Source organism: Ambystoma mexicanum, chromosome 1q (assembly GCF_040938575.1).
Source record: "Ambystoma mexicanum isolate Mex_15411 chromosome 1q, UKY_AmexF1_1, whole genome shotgun sequence".
Lineage (NCBI taxonomy): Eukaryota > Metazoa > Chordata > Amphibia > Caudata > Ambystomatidae > Ambystoma > Ambystoma mexicanum.
Window position 1 is genome coordinate 163,843,332 of NC_090922.1, and position 22,481 is coordinate 163,865,812.

General features: G+C 42.8%; 1 protein-coding gene across 4 annotated transcripts in view; it reads left to right on the forward strand.

Annotated features, from left to right (window-relative positions):
• Positions 1–22,481, forward strand: part of COX4I1 (cytochrome c oxidase subunit 4I1) — a 184,484-nt gene that overhangs the window by 126,182 nt on the left and 35,821 nt on the right. For all 4 annotated transcript variants that reach the window (XM_069636456.1, XM_069636449.1, XM_069636465.1 and 1 more), the window contains one exon: positions 7,550–7,717. In XM_069636456.1, coding sequence (XP_069492557.1) covers positions 7,550–7,717 — 168 coding nt within the window. The remainder of the gene's footprint in view (positions 1–7,549; positions 7,718–22,481) is intronic.

The following is a 22,481-nucleotide window of genomic DNA, read 5'->3' on the forward strand; positions in this document are numbered from 1 at the left end:
GCAGTGAACCAGGCATTGAGTGTCCAGTGGGTTTGGCTTTATGAGAAGTGGGGGGGCAATGGTGGCCACAGCTAATTTGATTGCGGTGTTGAAAGATTGGGTGAGTACATCGGGGTCTTTGGGGAAGGGGGTGACCTGAAGGCCGGCCCTAGTAGGTGAGGAAAGAGCCTGGCGGCAGTGAGCATCTGCGCACTTCTGGTGGTGGCTGGCGGCAGGGGTATCGCAGACTGGTGCACTTTCTTCGGGGTAGCGAGGTCGAAGAGGATAATGTGGTCGGTCCATGGAGTGGGGGAATTGGCTTTAAAGGTAAGTGGGCTGTTGTGATGGGCTAGCCAGTCTGAGATGCAGCCTTGAGTGGGTGGGGGCAGAGATTGTGTTTCTGAACCCTAGCGTCTCCAGCGCGCTGTTGGGAGATTTGGCAGGATAGTCTTTGGGGTCGTTGAGACCCAGGTTAAGGTCACCTAAGAGGATGCCTTTAGTAGATTTCTTTAGGTTGTCAGACAGGTGGTGTCAGTGCTGTGTGAAAATCAGCCATGGTGCATGGGGGTCAGTAGATTAGGTGAAGGGAGATGGTGCAATTGGGGGAGTGGTTGAGTTTAAGGAGAAGATAGTCGCTATTTTTCTCCATGGTCCTATCACTTTTCCTGATGGGTAGCGTATCTTTAGCTATGCCTACAACGTTTGTTACTGCAGCTGAGCTGGTAGGTCTGGGCAGATGCGGATCAGTGGGCACAACACCAAATGTTGCCGTTATGGCCTGCATCTCATAACCCAGCTCCTGGTTATCTGGCATCATCCAGTATACAGGAGCTACCACGGGCAAACCAGATAAGTATATCAATCACTACAAATGTAACTTCTATAGGAGAGGAAAAATTTAGTTTTTGCACATCTACTTGGTTTAAGTGTGTACTAGAAATGTCCTAATTCCTCCATACTTAAAATTAATATTTGTTTAGAAGGCACAAGTTGCAGGGGAGGCAAAAGTAGATCCTGGTAGCAGTTGGTTTCACGCAAACCAGGCTCTCCTAGGCTAGAAGCAGAAGCTGAATAGCTCCCAGCAATTGTGAACCCTGAAATTAGTAACGGTTGTAACTCTGGTCAGGATAGCTAGAGCATTTATCAATCAGATTCTAGCAGTTTCAATAATTATTCATTATCACTCATAGGTAGTCATACACCAAGACCACCTCTAGCACTTCCTGGCCAATGGAGAATCTATATTTGTGGGACCCTGCCATTTTGTTTGGGATAAAGATCATGACTTTAGTTTTCGAAATGTGATCTTCAGTCCTTTTGCTTTACAATAGTAAATGTATTTAATTGGTATTTTAGTCCCTTGATGGTCTTTGATACCATCAGACCGTCATGGCAAAAAAAAGTACTCCCACATTTTGTTTCCAAGAAGCAAGATTGTCTGCTTCCATATTTTGTATTTTTTCTTCTTCACTACAGCAAGATAGTTTTGAGAAATTGCAAAAAGGGGGAGGGTAGGGGTGGGGCATCACACAGTCCTGCCAAACACTATTATTGATATTAAAACGTTTGGTGCTGGGTCGATCAAATCCCCATCAAACTACACCAATGTTATTAATTGCTTGTATTCGCTCGTCTAACACCTAGTTCAGCCAATTTCTTTCAAGTTGTGACCTGGATATTGCGGTCTGCAGCATAGTCCTACTCAAGACAACATATTTTGAAATGATCGTTTAGTCTGACAGATCTGTTCACATAGGTATCCTAAATCCAGCCCTGTGCTGGCGATGGAACATCTAGATTTTACAATTCTGGTGTACAACTTGAAGTTCTATAGTTCACGGATTGATTTCGGTCAGTCTTATAAAATGGGACCATGATGGTCCTCTGCAGCTTCGTGATTCAAATCATTAAAAAAAAACATTGTCAAGATTGGTACCCATATTCCTGGTTCACTTTAAAAAAAAAGAATCTCAATAACTGACTAGGTGCTTTATTGGGTTTTTGTTGAGCTGGGTCTTCTGTATTCCATATTAAACGCCAAATTCTTCAGTTGGATATATCCGTGGCAGAGGATCTGACGACTGATTACAACCCTTAGTAGTAAAAACTCTTGACACAGTCTCCCCATTTTTTTCTGCATTATAATTCTCTGAACGTTTGCATATAAGGTACAAAAGTGTTTGAGCCATTGTGATAGTTACGGGTATATCCATAATGGTTGGTTGCACCCAATGCAAACTACCCTTCGAAATTCCCTCTGGTTATTATATTGTGCTGCAGTCATAAGCCTTTCCCATTACTTTTTAATACATTATTCTTTCAAGTAGATTTGTATACTGTAATCCCTTCTGAGCTGTATTGGAAGAATTTCTCCCATTAATGGCAGCCCTACTTTAGTGGTTCTACGTTCTCTCTCATGCTACCCCTTGGTTACACAATTGTTCACTCTGTATGCTGCTACTGTCACAAATCGCCCAATGGCGGTATCATACAATCTTAGTGGATTGGTTAAGTAATCTTCATACACATCTGTCAGTATCGAGGTTCGTTCTTCATAATGTTCTGGGAAAATGTTCTCTTTATCCAGCTTGTATCCATTTTAAACTTTGCACATTCGATTTTTCTTGCTGTACATTCTAGTGATCAGGTACACTTGAGATTTCCCTTCAGATCAAAAACAAGGACCAGCATATCATGGTCACTCTCGAATCTTATTTCTAGAGCGATAGGAGGACACATTAGTTACTGCCTTTGTTTTTTGATTTAAGTACATAGTTGTCTTGACTAATTGTTTCTAAGTGGCCTCAATGGGTTAAAGGTAGTATGGCGAACCGGAAGGAGGACTCTGACTAAAATGTGCGAGGGTTAGATGTTCATGTCAAAAGCTTATCCAACCGTACTGCTGTGAGGGGAGTTCCTGCCTAACAAACCAAAAGTAAGGGTGATTGTCAAAGTCCAAAAGAAATGGTCCTTAGTCCAAATCATATTGGCTAACGAGCTCCTACCACTTAAGAAAAATAGAACAGAAAAAAGGAGGCTGGAGCAATAGCCTGCTTTTGCCTGGCCCAATTACTTGGGTTCCTTTTCCAAGAGGTTTTAAAAGTGTCAATGTCTCAACACAGTTCACAGCCTCTCTGCAGTTTCTGTATGCCAAATCTTAATGCCATACCCCCCTCCAAGGGTTTTTTCAATACTATTCCACCACTCCAGCTTGGTACTTGACAATTTTCTTGTTTTGGACTGGGAACCCTCCGGGTTCTCACTCCAGTTCTTAGTTATGTCTCGTGTTTCCTGTGCTCCCCAAAATCCTGACAGGCTCACTTTATTTCAGCCTCAGTGCAGAATCTGCCTGCTCTGATTTTCTTGTCTCCTATAACCCTTGTGGCTTTTCCAGCCACGACTCTTGATAGGCTTGCTTTAGCTCTGCTTAGATGTGCTTCCCGCTTGGGTTTATTTGGCTCCTGTAACCCTTATGGCTCTACCAGCCTCGGATATCACTCTTCTGCTCTCTCAAATGTTATCTCTTCGGGAGCGTTTGCTTCGCCGCTTGGCTCAGCAGCAAATGCCCAGCTTACGCACTTTGGGTTTCTGGTCTCTCCACTGCAGTCTGGTCTCTGCTTCTTTTGACAGGCCCACCACGACTTCTGTGTGGTCACGCCACCGGGCGAGGCGGTCTCTTTACCATCCCTGCCTCCTTCACCCAAGCGTCTTTGCTGGTCAGGACGCCAGCCTACCGGCATCTTGCAAGCATTTCATTTGCACTCACGTTTGATGGCTCTGCGGTAGCGTAGCTTTGCCCCCTCCAGGATGTCTTCCTGTCAGAGGCTCGCCCCTCTGTAGGATTCTCTCTCCTTCATTGAAGGTTCCTCGTAGTTTTTATGTATGTCATCACAAACAAGAGTGTGTCGGTTGTCTTTGACTGTTTCTGACAGGATCCAGCGTTATCTAAAGCCAAAGAGATTGACCAAATGATGCTATGGGGCGAGTCAATAAGTAGTTGAGATTACCATGTGGGCAGACAATGTATTCTGGACCAGGAGTTCCTTACAAGAATGTGAATCCTCGTCTCCATAGCCTCAAAGGAGGGTGCTCCCCCTGGTGGAGAAGGGACAAATACCCTAGATTAGGCAGTGTTCTGAGTCATCTTGCAAGTGTTTGGGCACAGAACAGGTCACGCGTTTCTGCCCTCTGAATGTCTTGCATAGGCTATCAGGCGCCAGGATTTGCCGAATAAACCGACTTCCCAGAGCTCCTCCAGGTCACCCGTCCCTGCAATTGATGGGTGTTCCATTGACCCCTCGCTCTTTCCTCTCAGCCTCATTGAATAGTCCTTCAGAACAGAGTTCATAGTTTGGCTTCCAGTAAGTGTTTTCCCTGTAGCCGTTCCTCCATTACTTTATGGGGAACCCTAAAGCTTAGGGTTCCCCAACATGCTCCCAGATCAGGCCTTACTTAGACTGTCCAATATGCTTTCTGTGACTCAGTTTTGTTCAAACCTATGTATTATAGGATTGGGGGGCATACTGCCTTTGGTGCGTCAGATGGGGAAGACATAACATGGGACTGGGGTTATCCATCTACTGCCGGGTGGGGACCCAGAGGGTGATTAAGGGGCTTACAAGAGCCATGTCGCCCACTCAAAGGAAGTGGGCTGAAGTAATTTTGTGAGTCCATGTTGCCATGTTCTATTACTGCCACTGTGGTTGACTATATTACAAAGCAAAAAAATAGTCCATAGGCGCCCCTCTTTGAGAACGAACACAGCGAAATGACCTGTTCTTTGGGAAGGTACCCACTCAAGAGTCAGCAGCCACACTTTGGCTCACTGTACCTTTCACAGAAGGAAAATATCCATTTGCATGTCGGTCTTTGTCCCGGCCAAATGGGTAATTGCTATGGCTATCCTCTTCTGAACAAGATTACCAACAGCAACCCCATACACGTGTTTCAGCATTATTGGGCCTCATCAGTGAGGTGGTGGAGCTGTGCCTCTCTGGGCACAGTGAGCAAAGGGGGTCCATGTCTGTATGACCCTAGTGAAACTTAGGGTGACTAAACCGAAGTCCCTTAAACAAAGAAATAGTCCATAGGGGCCCCTCTTTGAGAACGAACACGGCTAAATGACATGTTCTTTGCGAAGGTACCTACTCAAGAGTCCGCAGTCACACTTACAAAAAGCACCCTACCGGCTGGGGAGAGGTGTACTGATTGCCTGTGTACGAAACAGGGCTCCCAGAGAGACGCTGCAAGGTTCTTCTCGGGAGGGAGGGAGGGGGGGGAATCCCAGCCTGCCAATACAGCGGTTATCTTGAGAGCACCTTATGCAGGAGCGAAACGGCCAGAGGACTGGAAAAAACAACCTCAGACTGGGGAGGCTGCAGGGCACAGCAGAGCTGCAGCCACTGATCAAAAGGCTTTAAAGATGATGCTGCACACCAGGAATGCCTTCAGAACCTTAGTTCTGTGTCGGCTAATGGAACCAATAATGTGATCGACCAAACCCTGACTTGTATTATCCTTTGGGGACTAACCAATCCCAGCAACTCTGGAGCCTCGGGAGGGCTCTATCTGGTACAAGCTTGGAAACCATCAAATCACCGTAGGTATAAAAGGGACTGGAATAGTGCATTCAGGGTCTTGGACTTGGAGGAACCATACATAGCTCCTGATGCTTCCTTGATACAAGGAGACATTGCTGAAGGGAGGACTTTGTAAGGACTCCTGTCTCGATGAAGGCAGATCTGGCCTGTAGAGGTTGAGGGATGCTTACCCCTGGATGCGAGAGGCTGACCAGAATGTGGCAGGAGGGCTAGAAAATTGCAGATGCCTGAAACCTGGCGGCAAATACCCATTAAAGCAAAGATTCATGGGAGACAGGGAATCCTGAGCAACCCACCTAGGTGAGACCTTCCAAGAATCCTGAAAGTGAGCAGAGAGAAAGCAGAGTGGTGATTGCAAGGCCCTGGTGAGATCTAAAAAGAGAAGACTGTAAAATCACCTTGGAAAGGTCCCGCCAGGCAGTACTGCCTTTAGGAGCCTACTTGGAAACCTTTTGATTAGCTTTGGGGGGCGACTTTAAGAAAAGGAGTTGAGGACTGTTTGTTTTGCCCAATTTTAACTTTTTTTTTAATAACTTGGGGTTGCCAGGCAGCAAAAGACTAGGTTTGAAAACGATCTATTTGCCACATTGTTTGAACATTTCCTTTCTAAGAAGTAGTAGCAACAACTTATTAAAATAGGTTTTGGACATTTTTTGCAGAAGGCGAAACCCCAGTAAACTATACTCTTGCGGCTGACTACCCTGGGACTCCAATTATAAATGGACATGAGATCTCACTGTGTACTGCTGTTAAACTTTCTGAAATCGGATTTAAATGTATTGTTAATCAAAATGTTTGTCTATGAAAAGTGTAATGTGTTTATTTTCAACTGTATGCACACAAACTAATTTTTGAACCTTTCCTGGCACATTCTTATTCAGAAGTCACTTTAGGTGTAGAGTTTCCCCCTAGGACCTGTTGGGTATTTACCTAACCCTAACAACTTAATGCAATAAAGAGCTTCTGAACCTCTACTCTATATCATTGACTCTTCACCACGACCCTCTCATGGATGGCAGCCGGCCTAAGGAAACCTGGCCTCAGTGCAGATCAGGTAGCGGTCGAACCAACCTAGCTGTCTCCTTTTTTAGTTAAAAAGGGAGTTCAGAGAATTCACCGCCTACTCCTAGTAAGAAAGGCTCTTTGAAATTCAACTTCCCGATGTGGGTCTCTCAAAGAGCTTAAATGAAATAAAATAAATGCCCTGCACATTACAGTCAAAGAAAACCTATGATGCAGGTTTTCTTTGTAATCTCTTTCCAAACCCAAAAAGTATTTCTGAAAGGTTTAAAAATTCTTTTCCAGTGATCTGCCATTACAGATAGTTGAACGATTTTTTTCTTTTTTTTGTTTTTCTTGCTCTCCAGGATACACATTATACATATTTCATTAATTTTAATTTATGCTTAGTGACCATTTTTTTTAACCAATGTTTTTAAGCATTTGCTAACAGGAAAATGTTACTAATAATAATTGGGTTAATGTTTTCCACTTAGAAAACGCTGGCAATGGCCATACTGGTATGTTGACGTAATGTGGCAATGAAGTAAACCTCAACTGTTCTACGCACATGCATAAGAGCCTCATGTTGTCACCAGGGACAGCTGTAGTGCCATGCTTAACAAATATCAACATGGTGGATACAGAAATCTCACACTAGCTTTAATAGCCATGTGAGATTTGCATTAAACACCATGTGCATGAGAAGTTAAGTAATATGCATTGCAGGGTAATTACTTAATATTGCTCATGGGTCTTATGAGGGGGAAACAGTGGGTGGGGGGGGGGAGTGGTGTAACTGGAGTGCAAAAGCTGTTCAAATACTTCCTTAATCTTCACTCTGAAATCATTGGATATTGATGTTCATTTTCCACATCCATTTTTATAAGGCTTATTATAGAGCTGATGGAGATGTTTGACTGCAGCAGTTTAATGTGTGTGTAATTTTTTTTTTTTTCCTTCTCTTGCAGCCGGTGTTGTGAAGAGTGATGCGTTCAGCCTTCCTATGTACGAGGACAGCCGGGCTACTCCATTACCAGAGGTTGCTTTTATAGGCCATTTGAATGCAGAGCAAAATGCGCTGAAAGAAAAGGAGAAGGGATCATGGACCTCGCTGGACAATAGCGAGAAACTTGAATGTAGGTATACTGCACATTTGGGAAGGCACTTCTGGTTTTGGGCATGCCTATAAATGTTAAATAGCTGGTCAATGAATGGTCCAAATGTGGTCCGATGCTCACATGGTGTCACGTTGAGCCTGTTAATCTTGAGGAAGAGCCCAATCTGATTTATTTTCATAGATCAATTCCCGGATTGAGAACTGTTGACAGCCTCAACTTAATTTATCTGCCAGTTGATGCACAGAATTATTGTGGTATTATTGCTGCATTCTTTTTGGCATACTATATTTTTTACTGTTGGTTTGGTGCCAACTCCCACATTCCCATTTCCTGTTTCAGATTCCCAGATTTAAACTATGCATTATCTAGTACTTAAAACCTGTTGAAATGCTAGTGCGGGATTTTGCTTGATGGGACGATTGGGTGGGTTGTGGGGGGAGGTGACTGCCACGCACCTCTGGGTCAAAGCCCTGGAAAGTCCCAGCTGTCTGCAGATGGCTCATCTCGATAACCATTCTAACCTGCCCATGCTCTGTTTCTTGGCCAGGTCTGCAGCTGGTGTTGCAAAGACTCGAGGCCCTTGCTCCCATGGGCATCGAAAGCTTTCAGACCGGGTACACTCTTTTGACTTCTATGACTTTTTGACCCTTTTTCATAGAGATACCCAGCATGCCATCATTGTAACGTCAACATCCAATTTTGCACTGCTGTACAGTTTTCTCTACATACTTTGTTTCCCCCTGTCCTCAATATGATTGGACTGGAGCGATTGGTCCATTGCTGTTCCTGCACTGTTACCGGGTCCCCCTAAATTTATTACCAGTATACTTTACCCTCTGATTTCAGCCTTTACCAAATCTCCTCCCCATAGTGTTATGGAATACACTCTCTATTTGTAACTAAACGCACAATTATTTTCTTTCAGGTGAATTTGCAGTTCTTATGTTTGACTTCAACCCGCCTGTCTCCCTCAGACTGCATTTGTTTTACGCACTCATCTTCTAGTTATCCTTTCCTATTCCCCTTGCTTCATAGACCAGTTGTGGCACCGGTATTCTATTTTATTCATTGTAGACTTTGCCTGTCTCCTCCTAATTTGCCAACTTTCTCATCACTTGATTATCGCTATGCCTCATTTAGTTGCCCTGTTCCCTTTTACTTAATTTATCGTCGTCCTGGACCATTGCTGTATTGTGACCATCATGCTGTCCTCCTGTTAGTGCTCCTATAATTCTTCTGTGGCTTCAATGTTGCTCTTATCAGTTTAGTTTTTCACCATTTCACCCTATTTTTCTCTCCTCGCTTCCATCAAATATTGGTCCCACCATTTCATTTCTCAGACTCCTCTTTATACTTAATATATCCTCTGCCATCTAATTTGAATCTGTTTCTGCAACATCTTACTACTCTTGATCACTTACTTTTTTCCTTGACTCTCCCCTCACTCAGTTCATCTTTCTGCTGAAACTGTGCACTGTCTGTTCTTCTCTTGACTTCTGTTGACTTTCCTGCTTAACCACCATATACTGAATGGCCCACCTGAAGCCTGGCTAACCGCTGCTCTTCACTGTGCGCTTCAAGCAGAATGCAGTGGAAGAAAACCAGCTCTTCCACCAACCTTGCATATCTCACTGGTCTCCATGTGATTCTTCTTTCTGGGACTTAAAAGCAATACTATGCTCTCTTCACTTGCACCCCACCCACCGGCCAATTGCTCCCACTTCTTAACTGTCTTTTTTTCTCTTTCAGTTGATCCCTCTGTTCCATATCCAACTAGTGACAGTTGGGGAGATTTGTCAGTTTTATGCGTAATCCTCTCTCCTAGTGAGGCCCCCAGCACGTTTTGCTGGACTTCTGGAACTTTTTCATTCTATCCTGCATGAGGGGAACCTTATGCCCCCCCTCCCTCCCCAATCCATTCTTAGTTGCTATGGCTTTTGGAACTCTACAGTCTTGTACCTATTCCCTATGGAGTCTTTTCCTCCCTATCTCTTTAAGGCATCTGTGCTTCACTTTTGCAGCACACAGCACCCTATGTGCAGTGTTGTTTGGGGACCTTTGGTTCTTCTTTGAGATTCTTTGACTATCCTTAAAGACTGTTTTTGAGGATAGAGGCATACTTTGTATCCTTCCTAAAACCTTATCCAATGCGAAATTAGCACACACCACCCTTTGTTCTAGTCAACAGCGACAACCCTAAAGCTATTACTGGTGGCAGTGGACGTGTTTTACCAACTATTGGACAATTCATTTTTTTTTTTAATACAGATTTAATTCCCAGCCTCGGCTATGCACTATAGGGTCACCTATGTTCTAACATGGTGGCTCCTTTCATTTTTTCCCCACCATTTCTCGTATGATTGTACTTTGTTAGCCCTTCTACCATTATGGGAGGTGGAAATCTGTTTTTTGCCTGGATCCCTTCGGTGTCCCCGCCTAGGCCCCAGTGTGTCTGTGAGGACAGGAAGCCGGGGCTGGGGGTGAGTTTAACTCTCCCCTGCCCTTTGTCTGCTAGAGTGCCTGAATGGAGCCAGTTCCTCCTTGGGGGCTGGCTGTCCTGATTGGACAGCCACCTGCCCCTTCTGTAAAATGCTGAGTTTGCAGAAGAGTGAGTGGGGAAAACTGAATAAAAGGTGAAGTTCCTGAGGCAGAAGGCAAGTAGGCCGCTGGAATAGAAGATCCGAAGCTGAAAACCACCACTGCTGTCCTGAACCACTTTTCTTATCAACGGAGGAGCTCCGAGTAGGACTCCTCCTTGCTTTTTGCTGGTGGGACCAACCATCCCCAAGAACTACAAATCGATCCATCTCACAGGTGCTGTGACCTTCCAGAGCTGCAGACAGCAAATACCAGGAGACCTCCGACCCATTTGCAGTGCAACATCTTGTTGTGGACGAATCCGCCCAGAACATTGAGCTTCAGTTGAACCTGCAGAGGCACAATCCCACGCACCTAAGTCCCCTCAGCAAACTGCAGGACTGCAGAATCGAGTAAGATCAACTGGGATGTTACCGTCCTTTGTGGGAGCTAATAAAAAGGCGCCACAAGCGCATACCGATGTGGGAAACCTTAAAAATCCTTGCTGTGGGTCCTCTCTGGAGACCGCTGTTGTGACATCCATTTTGGAGTCCTTCCTTTCATCACCAGACCAAGGAATTCGGGGACCAGGTCTGTCGCTGCTACACGGGATGGAATTCTGCTACATTTTCATCTTCCACCCTAGGGTACTGTGTGGCTAAATGTAGAACTTTCCTTAAGCGGAATACTCGCTCCAGTGTGTGAGGTGTATGGGTGGACACCCATACCTCTGGCCCAGTCTTAAAAGCTTATGCCCTGTGCGGAGTCCTTCACAGGGTTCCTATAACTTGAGTTACCTTGCTAAGCATTTCTATGTAGGTGACTAAAGTATCTGAAGAACTTTGTCTTTTATACTTCTACATAAGACTTTTGTTCCACTCCTTTACTGTCTTGAATAGTTGGGGATTGGACTTGCAAAGCATTAGAAGCCTTGAAAAGTGTTATGCTAAAGTACGAATAACCCTTTTCCTTCCTACAGACTGTCTGCTGTGACTTCATACGGAATCAATGAAATTACCCTTTATCTTTAAATCAATACGAGTGGGCGGTAGTACTGATAATACAGTAGAACTGTCATTGGTGGCATTGAAGCAGTCCATTAATTCCGATGTGTTGGTTAGTTGAAATAAGTATTTACCTACCTGCTTTGTGTATATAAGAATAGATTTACTGTGTAAGTTTCTTTGGACTACTGGATTGACTGGTTTCAGTGTACTTGCCTACTGCTCAGTCTCCCCATAAGGTAAGCCTGGCTTCTCTGCCATTCTACCAATCCTTTGGATAGTGCAGACTTGTATTAAGATTTAGGGACCTGTATGCCAATGGATAGTTGTAGAGTTTTACCTCCAAATTGAATTTAGGAAAACATTGACTGTCCATATCCCTATCCCTGCTTCCATGTCTTTTTCTCCTTACTATTTGACTCAGCAGCTACTTTGGCCATCTAGCTGGGGGCTTATACTTCCTGTTCTGATTTCACTGCCTTATGCCATTTATTCACAGGTTTTCTTCTAATAATTCCATCTATGCCATCTAACAACATCTGTTTCCTTTTAGTTTAAGCACGAGACTGCCATTTCTATTAAAAACTAAATTCTTCGCCATTGATGGTCCTGCTTCTCGTGTTCCTTTGTATGTTAAGGATTTTCGAAGGAGCAGTATATATGCAAGTCTCTTCTAATTGCATTCACCCCTCATTTATCCTCCAATCCACCCCCACACTCCCAATCTAGATTGTCCTTTTTTACACCTTTTGAGACTGCTTTACACCGCCTCAATTTCTTCTTTCGGCCCATTATGCTAAACATTCCTCTTTTCTTGTCTTGATGGATCTGACTTCCAATTCTTTGGATTACTTTATTCTATCTCTGTTTCGTGGGTAGGTCTCTCTTGATCTGTACTGCCTTTGCAATATGGTGCCCCACAAGGATCGCTTTGCGGTATGATATATATTTTATTTGTATCGCGCTCGTACACAAGTGTTTCAGAACGCGACAAGGCAAGGGAGGGGAAACAGGGGAGAAACAAAACAACGATCTTACTAGGCCCAGTGACATTGAGAAAGTGCAAGTGCATGTCCTGCTTTCCTCGCTCTAAATTCCCATCTCTGGCATGATCTTTCCTATGATTTCTATCTTGATGACTAGCCAATATTTTTCTTTCTTCCTTTTTATTCGTTTTGTGCTCCCCTCAGCTTGTTCAACTATTTTCCTCCCCTTTAAACCTTCCCATCTTCAGAATTCTCCTTTTTATTGCACCTCCATTTGTTTCCATTCTTCCTCCACCTCCTTGCTTGAATTCTGCTTCGAACTTAGGTGTGATATATTCTGCTCTTCTTTTTCTTTATCCCAGATCACCTTCATTGCTCATTCTTGTCTCTCTCCATAACTTCTGCAAGGCTCGTGTATCTAATCTTCTTGTCTCCTGTTTCCCTGTCTCGATTACTGTTCACCTCATACTCTTGGTTTAACTTATCAGCTTTCCCTCTTCGGTCTACTTCTAATTCTTAAATTTGACTTATGTCTTTCTCCACAATTCCTTTTTCACTGTGCTTTCCTCTCTTCTCTAGTTATCTATTGAAGCTCATCTGTGTTTCACATTCAATGTATTGTCCATGGCCCGGCCTTGCGTCCTATCATTCTACTCTGGCCCTTCGATCCCATTGCACTTGATCTTTGTTATACAAGGATGTATGCAGTAACCTGTGGGAGACTGCACCAGATTTGACCTCTTGGCAAAAGTTAACCCAACCTTTGGTATAAGCATGTACTACACAAGTTGGTAGTGACTGAGCAGCCAGGCTTATCTCAAGAAGGGTCAATGTTAGCAGTAGGGTTTTTACACAGATTCAGTGACAAGTATTCAAATAAACAATTAGACTCAAAGTTTCTTGATTAAACAATTATTAATTTGTCAGTTGAATACAACTTCTTTAGAAGGGGGCAATATATGTTACACTTCAAAATTGCGCTCTGTTTCTTTAAATCAGTAAATACCCATTTGGGATAGCGTACAGATTCTTCCTACACCCTGAGGTGACTTAAATACCTAAGACACTGTGGACATTAATATATCACTAGTACATTTAGAGCAGTACTGAGGCTGTGTTAAATAAGGAGGAGGTTAAGGAATAAAACAATGGTTAACAAATATTCTTATTTTTTCAATATACAAAAGTCCTATTTGCTATTGAGGTGTCACCCTTCACTCTTCCCACAAGTGGAACATCTTAATAATTATCACAACTTAGTCATCAATCAACATATTTCATAAAATAATCATAAAAATGATCATAGTACATAAAACACATACAATATACTAAAACACAAGTAGAAACACCATGAGTGAGTCGTAGTACAGTAATTCTTGAAGGATCAAAAATGTGTAACCAACTGACACTTTGATTCCAATGCCTCACTAATTTCAGCTCGTTTCCTATTGATGTGTCTGGAACACCCCGACTTGTACAAGTTTCTGTCCTTTTTGTACAACAATGTAGGACATTCTTCGGGGTAGTGTCTTCTGCCGATCTTAAAAATCTTCTTTAGTTGGGGAGAGTACCCTGTTAATCAAAAGGACACCCTATTAGTGCTAAATGTTCAATATTAATCTCTATTTAAATGTATTCAAACCCTTATCCCTAAAAGGGGTATAGCAGTATGTTCATTAGATACCTCTCTTGCCTTGTCATAACTCTTGGACCTTTACTGAATCTTTCCCAATTTCTTGTAGGAATTCTTGTCTGCCTCCTCTTTTCTCTAATCTAGTGGACAATGGTTGCATATTACCGTAGGATAGCAGATGTCATACAATATATATTTTTTCTTTCATATATCTGAGTATATATAAAGCATAAGGAGATAGTGCTTACCAAAATAGGATTCTCCCATCCACTTATTTTGTCTCCTAAGTTAAACTGTCTTCTGTTAAACAATTGTCACCCTGTAAAACAGAGCCCATACATTCTGTCTCAATTTCTCAATTTTAAAAAACTCACTTTCAAAACGCTATATGATGAATCAACTAAGCGCTATTTGATGAATAAACAGACACTTACTTGTGGCTATGGATGTTAAATTCCATTACCTGGGGGCCCTTGTATCAGTAGATGTTAGTGGCCTCAAGTTCCTTATTAAAGTCAGGTTCTATAAGAAAAATCCGTGAAAACTGCAATTCAGACACTAGCTAACTAACAAGGTCTGTAATCCCATATAATCCCATATCACATGTTCTATCCTCCACACTAACTTGGGATGTAGCTTGGATCTGCTCGAGTATTCCCGTTTGGATCTGGATACTCAGTGTGGCAATTACAAACTGTATTATGTTCGCGGGTGAAACGGCGTATCACGTTGCGCCATAACGTTGTGTCGCAAAATCAAAAAAGACGCGATTAGTCCCTGTTGGAATTGGAAATGTAGGATTTTCCAAAACCTACAAATGAGGGATATTGCAATAAAAAGAGGTGGGTGGGGGGCTCAAAAAACCAAATTGGAACTGGTTTTATCTTTCATAATAGAATGCCCTATATAACTAATGAAGTTAGAAAGGTGACATTTGTATTTGGGGAAATATTGCTTGTAGTATTCAATGGACGATGTCGTCTGTGTACTAGTGTGTGCAAACACCAATATACAAAAAAGAGCATCTAGTTCTAACTTCAACCAATCAAAAATACTGATTCTTAGTTTTCCAGACCAACAGATAAACTCACATTACAGATGTCTAGGAGGTAGTGTGCAATGACCTTATACTCTAATAACACAGTTGGGCATTATGCCATTCCACTCCTTCATTCAGACCACTTATGTGGCTTTTTGACAAAAAAAATCAATGTCTGTTCCAAATGCAATAATTTCTTATTGATCTCTGTTTGCGATTTGTTTCAAAATGCACCACTCAAAATCATTACATGTAGGCTTCATTTCCAAAAAATGTTTAACCCTCGGAGCTTGCTCAACCCCATTTCTAATGCAACTCCTGTGTTCAATCATTCTTGTTCTGCAATTCCTATTCGTTTTACCAATATACATGCGTTTACAAGGACATTTTATCAAATAATTCACATTGTTGGTGTTACAATTTGTGTGTTCATTGATGTTCCACATTCTTTCCAGACCCAAGTCTACATTAATTGTTCTTTTTGTTTGGGCGCACATTGTACAATTTCCACAAGGGTAATAACCTGCCACTGGGGGGAAAATCCCATAGGTTAGTTTTATGTAAGGGCTTCTTCTTTACACTCACATTTCTCATTACTAAATTTCGCACAGTGGGCATTTGGTCATTGGTCATTTGCCACAATCGGCCTTCCTACTTCCTTGGTCATGTTTTTTATTCCAATTTCTTTTAATAATTGCCTTAATCCTGTACGACAGATTACTGGACGTATTCACAAATACTAAGGGTGTTTCTTTTGTACTTTTCTCTCTGTATTTGTTGATCAAGGAGAGATTCCCGATTTGATATTAAAGGCCCTCTTAGCTGCTTTCTTGGCCATTGGGGTAGGGTACCCACGATGCACCAGTTTAGTAATCAAATTGGTGGCTCCGTTTTCATACGATCCGTTTGTACTACTATTCTTTTTTTTATCGTAAAAATTGCCCGAAAGGGAGATTGTTCTTCACATGCTGGGCATGGTGGCTCTTAAAATGTAACCGAGCATTCTTGTCTGTGGCTTTTGTGTACGGTTGCACTAGCAGTAAACCATTTTGATGGTATATGCAGATATCTAGATGGTTAATTTCCTTGTTGCTGCTATTGCTAGTAAATTTTAGATATCTATTTTGTTTCAGCCACTGTATATAAAATGACAAGACTCTTCTTCATTCCCTTTCCAAATAACAAACGCATCGTCTATATAACGGAGCCAACAAAGAATGTTGTTCTGAAATGGATTTCGATTAGACAAGTTTCCTCGAACATGTTAACATACAAATTGGCGACATTTGGAGCCATAGCTGACCCCATTGCCGTACCCTCAATTTATTTGTAGAACTGCCCCATAAATTGAAAAAAGTTTTCTGTAAGGGCACCATTTGATAAATGAATTTGACACTGATTTTCATCTCTTTTCAGCAAGGTTTCCTCCACTACCTTCAATGTTGCCAATTGCGGTATGTTAGTATATAGTATTACTATATAGTGCTTATGTCTAAGCATAACAGCAAATTAACATTGGGGTCAAATGTATTACCCTCTATCCTATTAATGGCGTCAGTTGTATCCTTTACATAACTTTTCATAGTTGGAATGAAAGGTCTTAAATAAAAGTCTACAAATTTGGATAGGGGTTCCAATAATGAATTTACACCCGAAACAATAGGTCTTCCTGGGGGATTCTCTAAACTTTTATGGATTTTAGGGAGAGTGTAAAAGATAGGAACTCTACCATTCTCTCTGAGGTATTCACCCTCTTGTTTACTGATCATATGTTCTTCCACAGCTCTATGAACCTTATCTCTGATCACACTCAAAAGGTCACTGCTGGGGTCTCTGTCTATCTTTTGATAATGATTCTCATCTGCTAGTAGGTTACTACATTCTTTGATGTAATCACTCCTGTTCAATATTATAATGGCGTCGGCTTGACGGATGATGATCTTATCATTCGCCCCCAAATATTTCAAGATATTATGTTCCGTTATACTCAAATTGGAGTGATGAGGGATACCTCTAGCTTCTAATTTGGTAATCTCCTCCAAAACTTTCCTTTCAAAAACCTTTGATTCTGCCGAGTGTGAATTAGGCGGGGCACAGAATACAGAGGGATTTCTCATACCACTGCAATTATCCCCCTTGTCAAATGTATTGTCCATGAAAAACTCTTAGGTGTACTTTTTTCGCATGAACTGATTGAATTCAATCCTGAACTCGAATGGGCGAACTCAAATGGGTTATGGAATTTTGTTAATGCAAAATTCAGTCCCTTATTTAGCACTTCTTCTTTTTCAATGGTCTGGACATTTGAGAGATTCGCTACGAACCCCTGTAGCTGTGTGTTTGCATCCGTTCGGGTTCCCACTGTCTCTGGTCTTCTCCTCTTCCTAAAAGATTCTTTGATTATTACCTCTGGCCATTATTTCTTGTGCCTCTCCCTCGAAAGGAGCGGGTGTCTCCTCTATTGCTCGCCATTTCAGTGCCTAGGGATTCAGAAGATCCCACATCCCTCGAGCTGTAAGAAGTATTCCGGAAGCGTACTCTCTGGTTCTGTTTAGTATTGGGTCTAGACTCTCCTAATTTGTAATCCTTGTTTGTATAACGGGACGCCTTCTCGTGAGAAATTGTGTATCTTTTTCCATTCTCTTCACTCGTTCGGAGACAGTTTCATTTTTGAATTGTTGCATCTCTTTTAGATGTTTGTCTAGGCCTTTCTTAAAGGCTTCGACATCAAATGTATTCTTGATTTTTTTTTTTTTCTTCTAAACTCTTCAGATCGATCTCTTTGCTGTTTCTTGTGCTGTTTCAATGATCAAAATCAACCAGCCACGGCCACATTTGTTGGAGATATAACTCCATTTCAATTTAAATTCGGGATTATCTAAAAACAGTGTGGGTTCGTTTCTCACAGTAAGTCCTTGAGGTAAAGTCTGATTTTTTTTTTTTTTTTTTTTTTTTTTTTTTTTTACATATTCCAACATAATGATGGCATGTAGTTCTGTGCAGATGAGTCTTTTCTTCATCTGTACTAATTCGTCCCATTGGTCATCTTTGTCAAGTGCTTGAAGGTCTTTATTCAAGCCCACTATTGGTAAGGATTCTATCAACTTTCGGACCTATTAATCATCGTGAGCTAGACACTTTTCGGATTCCATACGAGGGTTCCGATAGTATGCCTAATTGTACACTAAATAGAATAAGAGGGTTGGAAAATATAGTTACTTGTCACGTCCGCCACCAAGACCCTATTGGTCTCTAACAACTCTGTTCTCAAAAACGGTTCTGAAACACAGATGGGGATAGACCGACTTCTCGCTCTGTGAAAATATATATATATTTTATTTGAACCCTCCAATGCAAAGTAAATTAACCCTTTCCTGGAGGTAAGTCTTTCAGGGAGCCAGACAGCCAATGTTATTTGAGCAAAAGTCTAGGTGCGCTGAGGCACGTCTTGCACAATGTTTTAGAAGTTTTTGTAGAAAAAATGTAGGGCCACACACACTGGGAGGCTTGAGTGGCAAAGCTGCAAGAAACTGCAAATGCAACTAAGACAAGTATTCACTGAGAGCTAGCACGGCTACACGACAAGAGTTAAGTCCTTAGTTTTACAGTACCTTTGGTTAGAAGGAAACTGCTTCCAGCTGGCTTTCGTTCCTGTGTACGTCTGCAGATCCTGTTCCTGGGCCTCAGTCGTGGGGACAAGAGGGAGGACGTCTGGGGACTTCTGCACTACGAATGGAAGGTCGGCGGCAGCAATGGGCAAACTTCAGATCGGCGGCACCAATGGGCAAACTTCAGATTGGCGGCACCTCCCACAAATGGTACCGCCGCGGTTCTCGGATACCACTATGGACTTTGTTCGCATCTGGGGTCCAGCACTCTCAGGCTTGGTCAGTCCTGCTTCATGGGAGTCAGGAGGATCTTCCTGGAGCTCTGGTCTGACTTAAAGACACTCGCTCGATTCTGGTGTTCCTCTCCCTGGCGATCGGTTCCTGCAGCAGCAGTGGAAGTACATCAGCTCTGAGAGGATTTCCCAATGAGCCTCGTCTTGGGGTTGATTGATCCCACCGACCCAAGGGGAAAAGACGTCCTTTGCAGGTCTTCTCTAGTTGAGGCGAATTCGAAGCTTCAGCACTGCAGCAGGGCTTCACCTTGCAAACCAACGGTCCAGGAGTTGCAGCAGGCGTCTCTTCCAAGTTCTTCGGATTCCTTCATCCAGTGGTAGTCTTTGCCTTCCAAGCAAAAAGCCTCACCTTTTATGCAGGTTTCTCCCATTCATTCGTAGCCTAGCTGTCAACCACACAGCAGGGTGGCTGTCCTCCATGAACCCATCACCTTTGGGTTCATTCCTGTAACCAAGGAGACTATGCACAGGGAGTTTTTGGCACCTCCCTCACTTCCTGCCCTCCCAGACACGCTGGAGCCAGAGGCAGGCTTCACCAGTGAATCCCACCAAAGACAAAGGGACCAAACCTGCTTTGGCATGCAGAGTAAATCTCAAGAAGGACCCTTCCAACAAGAAATGACAAAAAAAGAGCAGGGCCATTTTGACAAAATGGGCACCAATGGGTGCTTTTACTGCAGCTGCAATTGCAGCCCGCGGTAGAAACGCATAATGGTAGGAAAAGTATACCACTGCCACCAGCCATTAATTGTAGAAAGGGTAACATAGAAATGTTACATGAGAAACTGGAAAAAGGGGCATACTAAGTAACCTGTCCAGCACCCTATTTTAAGTTTGTGTGTGCTGGGTCTAGAAAGTAAAAAATTGTAAGTAAAGTCCATTTCATATCACTGCTCTTGGAAACAGTAGTTTCACCAAGAGAAGGTATTTAAACCTTTGGGAAATCTAGGACTTCCCTGTGCCACTGCACTGAAGGTGCTGCGTGTTTCAATGTGAAGATGCCTATGGAGTTTGTTTCTTTTGACTGTGGAGTCTGACGGAGTCCAAATCACAGAAAAATACACAAGAGAGCGGGAAAACCTTTCTCTCCCCAGGGTAGAAGTCCTAAAGTCCAGCCAAAAGAGCTCGGAGTCTCCAAGGTAGAAGGCAATTAGCACATTTCTGGGAATTCTCCCTAACACTTGCTTTTGCTCCGTTTCTCTGCTCTCGAATATTGAACTCTCTAACCCTCCCAATTAGTTAATTTACTCTCTCATTCTGTCCCTCCATTAAAAAAACATTTTCCTTGTCAAATTCAATGCTAATTTTGTAGCATTTGCAATGAATTGGTACCCTTTTTATTAATCTTGTACAGTGCTTTAGCGGCAGTGCTCTGTAAGCAAAGAAATACAAATGATCTGCCCATTTCCTGCATAGCCCCTTCTTTTGCCATGTTGAATTGTAAGAATTCTCTAAGTTTAAGGTTTCTTCACTAAGCACTGCCTCATATTGCCAACTATTTTTAATTCCATGACCCCTAAGAGTTGAGCTGTTGCAGTAAAGATCGTCTGTGCAGTTACTATTGAATGAACAGGTGTCTAATAACTGCTTTTTAAGTGATTTTGTAGCTAAATAAAACGTAGGGGTTTTTGATTTGTGCATCAACCTTGAATGCTTACCCATCTTAAGAAAAGCAGCATGTTCTTTGATTTAAGAGAAATAACATTGATAATATTTTTTGCTTAGTTACCTAAATCTAGAAATTCCAAGAACACGATCCTGTATCCATTTTGTTCCATCTACTTGGAACATAACAAATAAAATCCAGCTATGCAGACCCTTCAACTGTTTTTTTTAAAAAAAAAAATTTTTTCTTCGAGCCAGCCTCGACTTCTGAGCTTGAATTGGTGCTTTTACTGTACTGGGTGGTGACCATGTACAGTTTTGCTGTGGAAAAGGAGGGTACAAGCTCCCATGTGCAGCACTGTGGTATATCTGGATGCTAAGTGTGCACTTGCCATTGGCTAGTGTGAATGAGACTCAGCGAGTAAGAAATGGTGTGTTTTTACATTTGAAGTGCAGAGTGACTATGCACTGGGACGGTCCAAGCTTGCAACCGGCAAACTTCACTTGCAGTTGCTGTTTCGCGTTTCAGCTCTCGCGTCTGCCGCAAATATTAACACTGCGGTTCCTGGCTGTTGAGGTGAGCTTTCCTTGCTTCTGAGGTCCCGTGCTCTGTTGAGGGGGCTCAGGCTTGGTCAGTCCTGCTTCTTCGGAGTCCGGAGGATCTTCCAAAAGCTCTAGGCCAGCTTAAAAGCAACGCACACAATCTGGTGTTCCTCTCCCTGGCTATACGGTTTCCAGCAACAACTCTTGAAATTCAACCAGCTCAAAGATGGATGTCCAGGTGGCTTACTTTGGAGTTGATTGGTCCCACCAACTGAAAGGGAGAAGTCTTCCTTGAAGGGGCTTCTCTGTCGATGCCAACTTGGTGTTTCGGCACTTCAGCAGGGCTTCACCGGGCGGACCAAAGGTCCAGGAGTTTCAGCAGGCGTCCTCTTCAAGCTCTTCTTCGCTTACTTCGTCCAGTGGTGTAGACTGCCTTCCAAGCCAAAAGACTCTCCTTTCATTCAGTTCTGTCCCATTCATTCCATCCTAGCTGTCACTCACCCATCAGGGTGGCTGTCCTTGCCGGACAGTCAGCCAATCCACAGAGTACATTTGGGTCTCCTAGGAGACTAAGCACAGGGATTTCGGGCACCTCCCTCACTTCCTGCCTAGCCCAGACACTCTGGCACCAGAGGCAGGCTTCACTCCTGAATCTTGCCCAAAGCAAAATGAACAAAGGGACCAAACCTGGTTTGGCACGCAGAGAAAATCTCTAGAAGGACCTTTCCACAAAGACATGGTGAAAAAGAAAACCAGGGACCATTTTGTCAAAGATGGCTCTGTGCCATTTTGAAAAAGATGGCTCCCGCGGTTGCTTTGCCGGAGCCGTGAACGTAGCCCGCAGTAACTTCAGACCATGGTAGTTCAAATGAAACCACTGCCACCAGCCATTCAGTGAGTAAAGGGTAACATAACAATTGTTAGATGAGGATCTAGACACGGGATACCCCTTCACCACTCTATTGTGAGATAGTGTGTGCTGGGTCTAGAAAGTTACAATGGTAAGTAAAGTCAATTTCACTTTACTACTCTGGGAAACAGTAGTTTATCCCAGAGAAGGTATTTAAACATTGGGAAATCTGAAAGACTTGCCTGTGCTACTGCACTGAAGGTGCTGTGTGATACAATGTAAAAGATGATGCATACAGAGTTTGTCAGACTCCATAACCAAAAGAAAGAGGTAAAATTCACATTAAAATACATGAGAGAGTGGGAAAAGGGGTCTCACTCTCTCCAGGTAAAAAAAAGTCCTCAAAATCCAGCAAAGTTGCTGGGGGTCTCTAAGGTGGAGGGAATTTGGCAAATTTCTGAGAGTCCTCCCTAACAGGCCTCTCGCCAGCCATGCATTTGATGATGTAGCCTAAGTAACTAGTTCAGGTGTTTGCCCTCTAATTAAAATCTTTAATGTAATCTGCAGATGTCTTAACTGGAACTCCCAAGACGCTTTGCCCTAATTGGAATTAAAAAAATTAAATGCTTTTTTTTTTTTTAAAC